The following is a 6415-nucleotide window of genomic DNA, read 5'->3' on the forward strand; positions in this document are numbered from 1 at the left end:
CTTTCATTTCTAGAGAATAAGCCAGTGTTAAACTTTAAATTTGATACAATTCGGTAAATAGATTCAGTTACGTGAAGTTAGATTTGCCTTTATATTTGGTGTTTTCAAGATTTAACTAGTTCGCCCAAGTACCTTGTCACCTTCATTGCCGAGTATGATCAAAGACACAACATTGATCGAAGACACAACGCCGACGACCTCGATCTTCCTCGCCGCTGTGAGTTTTTCGTCTTGGTCGTCGTTTTTCCTAATTGGAAATTGCTCGTTTCATTTTTTGTTCTTTGTGATCGTTTTATTTTATTTTCTTGAGTATGCTTAGTTTAAGAGTTGAAGGAGTTGTGGGAAGAAGGAGTTGGGATGCGAGATGGGGCTAGCGGTAATATATTCAAGATGCGCGTTGCAATGCTTTGGATAATAAACGATTATCCAGCACCAAGTAGTTTGTCTGGGTGGAGTAGGCAAGGGTATCTTGGATGCTCTACATGCAACAAAGGTACACCTGCGTTGAAGTGTAGAAGCAAAATTATCTACCACGACCATCGCCGATTTTTGCCAGTGGGACACCCGAGATGAGAAAGAGTATACCTACGTAAAACGAAATGAGAAAATATTGATGCCACAGAAGTTGTCAGTGAGTGACTTACTTGAACAATTGCGATATGTTCCTCAAGCAATACCGGGAAAACGCTAACTTGGTGGAAAGAAACGGAAACGCGGACCCTTCCAGCTGAATTGGAGCAAAAAGAGCATTTTCTATAGTTTGCCGTACTGGTCTCAATTGCGTTCGCAACACAACCTAGACGTTATGCACATAGAAAAAAATGTGTGCGATAACCTTTTAGGAACTTTGCTCAATAACGAGAAGAGTAAAGACACGGATAAGGCGATGTTAGATTTGATGGACTTGGACATCAAGAAGTATCTGCACTTGGAGTTGCAAGGTGACAAGTGGTACAAACTCACAGCTAAATATATTTTGGCTAAAGAAGAGAGAAAGCGTTTTACAAATTTTCTTATGTCAATCAAGTTCCCTGACGGATTTGCCGGAAACTTGAAGAAAAATGTTTCGAGCGATGAAATAATGATTGGATTAAAGTCTCATAATAGTCACGTGATCGTGCAAATATTGTTGGCTCCTGGAATACGTGGGTTTATGCCAAAGCATCTTTTGCTATGTTGTACTACAATCAAGTTTATTCTTGAAATTTTGATGGGTTGAATTTTGTAGCTTTCGTTCCAAAAAGGGTTCTTGAAAAATCATGATTGTGTTGCTTGGCAAGTACATTTTAGCATATTCTTCTACGCATGTCATCTTGATCATCAGCATGATAATTCATAATTGAAATCGGGAGCTCTTTTAAATTGACCTCCTTTTTTTTTCCTTTTTTACTTCTTCACTTTCTTTTCTTTGCACTTAGTGTAAACCCCTAAATCTGTTTCCAATAAGTAGCAGTAAACACTATTAAATAAGTTTCCCTCCAAAAAAAATAAAAATAAAAAAACACTATCAAATAAAGGTCGTTAACAAATCTGACAAATAAAAATAAAAGTGATGACCAAGAAAAAAGAAAGCCCTATAGTGGGATTCCTTTCGTAAAGATTTGCAATATCAGAAAACTAAAGTGCAATAATGGGTGGTACATACAGCACTTTAATATGGGGTATCCAAAGTTTAAAGTTATATATATATATATATCCAAGAGTTTACTAGATCAAAAACGACAATAAACACACAAGTAGTGTACATATGTAAAATAATAGCAGCAACATTTAATATACCAACTGAAAAAATCCATGGATATAGGATCAAAAAAACATTATAACTATAAACCATTTGTATTAATGGTTTGAAAAAAAAAAAAAACAAAAAACTGTCACACGTGGCTTTTCTCATGCTTCAATCCCAAACCTTGAACACATAATTGATCCCATGGAAATGTCAATCTCAATCAAGTTTTCTTCTTCAATACTGTTAAGCTCATTGATCTCCGCCAATAACTCCATGAGGATTCTCTGAGGGAATAGATTAGTGTCAATGATAGGTGTGATTTTCTTCTTCTTGTTGTTGTTGTAATCATGATCGTAATGGCCAACGTAATGACCACTCGGAAGAGCGATTTCGATGAGGCTTTCCTCGTCCGATATCGAACCATCATAGTCCGAGGAATCCACGCAATCGCTCTCCAATAGCGAGTCTTCTTCTTCTTCTTCTTGAGCTTGTTTTGGTGGTTCTTGTATGGTTTTGGTTTTATGATCATCTTCAATGTTTGGTAATGAAATTTTCAGGCTGGATTTAGGGCTTGATAAGGTGTTGAGGATAAAAATTGTTGAGAGAATCAGAATGGAAGATGTTAAGAAGATTGAAGATAAGAGTCCATAGCCCAAAAACAATAATACCAAAATGATTGACAATGGAACAAGTGAAATCACTAAAATGATGAGCCATGATATTTGGTGGTTTCTGAAGAAACACAATTCGTTGACTTTATCCTCCCAGTTCATGGAATGAGTGAAAAAGAAAAAAAAGGAAAAAAAAATATAATTCAGACTTATATTAGACTCAATCAAAACTCTATATGACTATTTGTGAAAGAGAGGGAGGAAAAAAATTAGCAGGACTTAGAAAGTAAAACTTATAAAACAAAGAAAAATGTGTGGTTTTGATATTGTCAGGAAGGAAAAAGGGACTTTTAATGGTTTTTGAATTCTTCTATTAAGAAATAAGTGAAGAACTGAAAATGTAACATGGTCAGGATACAGAATATATATGAACTGTGTTACTTTTGCGCTACTAACTATAAAGGGTTTATAATGACCTCTGATCTTATGTGAGAGAGAAAGGCAAACTCTTGCACAACTAGGCCTTTCTTTAAGGATATTTAAATTAATTTTTTTGTCCTGGTATAGTGTAGCAGAAATGAGATGGTTTTGCTTCTGTGAAACTGGCTGATTCTCTTGGGAAGCACGAAAACCTGCTCAGGTCTCACCTGTGTGCTTTGATCTCATCAATCGCATTGCATGGAAATCTGAGACTACCATGTGCTAACACCTGAGACCACCACATGGCACTTTCACTCCCAACTTCAATGTAAAAACCTAATAATAATTTACTTATTATTAAGCACGTATAATGGCAAATCAAACAACTAATCTATATTATATTAATTGTTAAGCTGATTCAAGTCCAGCCATACCTGAGGGTTTCATTGTAGATGGGTAAATCTAAAACCAACCCCACATGTGTTTCCTTTATTAATTTGCACAGGAAATTTGAGAAGACAATAAATAGAATTAAAGCCAGACAATAAACAACAATATATCTGGGAAACTCTCTTACCTTCTTCAGACTTGGTCAAACCAATTGAGCAGAACCTCAGTGCTTGACCAAGATATGGACAAAAATGTCAGTTTTTGGTGGGAAAATTCTTGGTGAAAGAAATGATCTCGTTTAACAAATGCCTTTATTCTCTTGCCTTTATTTGTGAGAAAAACTTATGGCATGTTAAAATGCAATTTTCTTTTTGCTCAAATGTTAAAATGAAATTGCATCGTGATATGCATAGCTATGTTTTCTTTTCCTTCGCAAAACAAAACTTTAAGGGAATTTTCAGGGATTATGAATAGAAAAGGTTGCAGGTGATTACTTTAATTCCCATTACTTTATTTTTGTGGGTAGTGTCCATAAATTTTATAAAAGGAAGCAATATTCTTTTTTTAATAACATTATATTATCAAGGGAAAATCATTAACAAGCCATGCGTGAGTCTTAATTTTAATTTCAACTGAGATACAACAAAATTTGAACAGCGCAAAAATAAATTTTAAATTTTTTTTTACTCCAAAATTGAATTGACCATATAAATTTAGAATAATATTCAGTAATGCGCTGAAAGTTGTGATATTCGTATGGGTGCAAAACTTCTTCAGTATTCTAAGTTCGCATGGAAGGTATTATCCAATTAGTTTCGCTAGGTAAAAATAAAAAATTGATTTTCATCTTCAAACACATCAAGTAATTAGAGTGAATAAATTTAATCCCATCCAGTACTTGTGTTGATAACAAATAGAGTAAAAAACAAGCTATACAAAACGGTACAATTTAACATTTCACGTAATTCACATTATGGTCATAATTTAAGTAAGGACTCAATGGATGAGTATTTGGACATTCAATATGTCTAAATTCCATACAAAAAAATTGGAGTGTTAACATATAAACTATTTAAACTCTTTAGCTTAAGACTATGACCGAATTATCTAACATTTAGAAAAGAGCTCAAAATAAAGTAAGACGCATCAATACGTATACATGAGAAAGATATTTCTTTAATAATTGAATGCTGTAATTTTAATTAAGAGTAGTCATTTGATTATTTTATATAATATTATCAAGTAAATTATAATTATAAGAGTAGTCATTTGAATGCTGTAATTTTTGTTTTTGAGTTCATCAGGAAATAGTCACATTTACAGTTTGACATTATTAGTCAACGTTTCATAAATCTTAGATAAATAGTCACTTTCATATATTTACATATATAAATCTTAGGTAAATAGTCACTTCTATTTATTAGGCCATGTCATCTTTATTGCTATTTACTTAAAATTTACGAAACGTTGGATATATAGCAATTTCAAACGTTTTAGTTGGCTATTTACTTAATTTTTTGTTTTTTAATAAAAAAATTGGCCATATAAGCCTTACAAACGTTGGCAATTGTGTTTTAGCCAACATTTGGTTAATTATTCGTTAATAGCCAATACGCTTACGTGGCATAATATTAACTGAATTTTTTTTACTCATTTGCCCTTATTAATTCGCCTTCATTATATTAGAGGCAGTTTTTTTAAAATTTGAAATAAACCGAAAGAGTAAGTAGTTATTTGGACGTGTGTTGGCTCATTTAATATCGGTTTTTATATTTGGAATAAACTGTTTTGGAAAGCAGTTATTGCATTTCCTGATTTGTTGGACGTGTGTATTTGAAATTTAAGCGGTTGGAAATAGAAAATTTGTTTCTATTTTTGTAGCAGAATAATATATACACCATATTTCAATATAATTAGCATTTATTATCTTTATTTTCATTCATCTGAAAAATTATTCTTCATTTTCGCTCATTGAATCTGGTAAGGATCTATGTTCACATAATTTTCACGTTATCTGATGTTAATTGATTTGTCAGCTTATTTACAATACAAATAAACTGTAAATAATTGTTGTATTTACTGTCTATTAACAGGGATTCCAGTAAATAGCGTGTTTTTTACTGGCAAATTTGATTGTGCAAAAACAGACTTTCTGCATATTTGTAAATGAACCAGTATATTTAACATAACATCAATTTACATATAAATGAATCAATTTACATGACTCTTATTTACAACTCAAACACGCACCAAAAAAAAAATCTTCGTCTGCGGCTCGCGGCGATCGCGCGCAGCGGCGCTCGGTCTCAGCGGGATGGCGCGCGCGAGGAAGAGAAGCTGGGTGCTCGGGCTGGTGCTTGTGGCCGCGCGCAGAAGAGAAGAAGACGGCGGCGCTCGGTCTCAGCGGGATGGCGCGCGCGAGGAATAGAAGCTTGGGTTCGGGCTGGTGTTTGTGGCCGCGCGCAGAAGAGAAGAAGGAGAAGAAGACGATGGCGCTCGATCGGTCTCAGTTTCTCGTTACAGATTTTTGGGTTTTCAAATTTGGGTTGCGTCTTCTCCATTTTCTTATTCTGAAAGAAAGATGGTGTGTATCGGTGGTATTAATTACCAAGATTAATGACGCTCCTTGATTCCTGCGACAGTTATTATCTAATATTGTGTTTTAAATGCATTTAATTTTCAGTATTATAGTGGGCGGGAACAGGTAAGGTCTTATTGGTATTTTGACAGTGTGTAAATAAATGGTGTTGACTATTAACACGAAATTAACAGAATGTTGGCCAAATCCAAAACTGTCTAAATATGGGTGGCTATTTAGCTATATTACCCTTTTTTAATAGTCATGCTAAAAAAATATAGAAGAAATTGTATGTAATATGCATTTAATGGTTATCTTAATTAAAATTATAACTAAATATAGAAATATTAAATATAAAGTCCAATTTGTGCATTGTTTCTTATAGTATACCAACACACTTCCTGTCTTATTTTGGATTATTATCTTAATTTTTAGATAATTGAAGTTATCATTCAACGTAAATATATAGTTTATGCCTAAATCCCGCATAAAATTATGTTGCCATATTAGTTAATTTGCAATGTAAAGTTTGAAACTAAAACGAAAATGAAGCGTGGTAAACAGCTATTCGTGTTGTAGTGAGACAAGGTTAGCGATCATCTGTGAGAGAATTGGGTAACAGATTTGTTTGTGGAGAACTTTTTAATGACGTATATGTTAGTTTTAAATATATTAATTTTCCAATGA

The 6415-nt window shown here is 33.5% G+C and overlaps 1 protein-coding gene across 3 annotated transcripts; it reads right to left on the reverse strand.

Annotated features, from left to right (window-relative positions):
- Positions 1 to 1725: 1725 nt before the first annotated feature.
- LOC149407414 (uncharacterized) lies at positions 1726 to 3583 on the reverse strand. Of its 3 annotated transcripts, none has more exons than XM_089626475.1 (2): positions 3338 to 3583; positions 1726 to 3049 (listed from the first exon to the last, which is right to left on the reverse strand). In XM_089626475.1, exon 2 carries the CDS (start codon positions 2500 to 2502, stop codon positions 1891 to 1893), a length of 612 nt encoding a protein of 203 aa, XP_089482601.1. In that variant the 5' UTR covers positions 2503 to 3049; positions 3338 to 3583; the 3' UTR covers positions 1726 to 1890. The 3 variants fall into 3 exon arrangements, with proteins under 3 accessions (XP_089482601.1, XP_089482597.1, XP_089482606.1); XM_089626471.1 differs by having other exon boundaries at positions 1726 to 3096; XM_089626480.1 differs by lacking the exon at positions 3338 to 3583 and adding an exon at positions 3195 to 3318.
- Between the last annotated feature and the right edge of the window lie 2832 nt (positions 3584 to 6415).

Source organism: Urtica dioica, chromosome 1, assembly GCF_054948205.1.
Source record: "Urtica dioica subsp. dioica isolate 48M chromosome 1, U.dioica_male_clone48M_v1_H2, whole genome shotgun sequence".
In the NCBI taxonomy this organism is placed as follows: Eukaryota; Viridiplantae; Streptophyta; class Magnoliopsida; order Rosales; family Urticaceae; genus Urtica; species Urtica dioica.

Excerpts from the sequence above, each read along its gene's own strand:
- LOC149407414 (XM_089626475.1), bottom strand. The coding sequence starts at position 2,502 with ATGAACTGGGAGGATAAAGTCAACGAATTGTGTTTCTTCAGAAACCAC.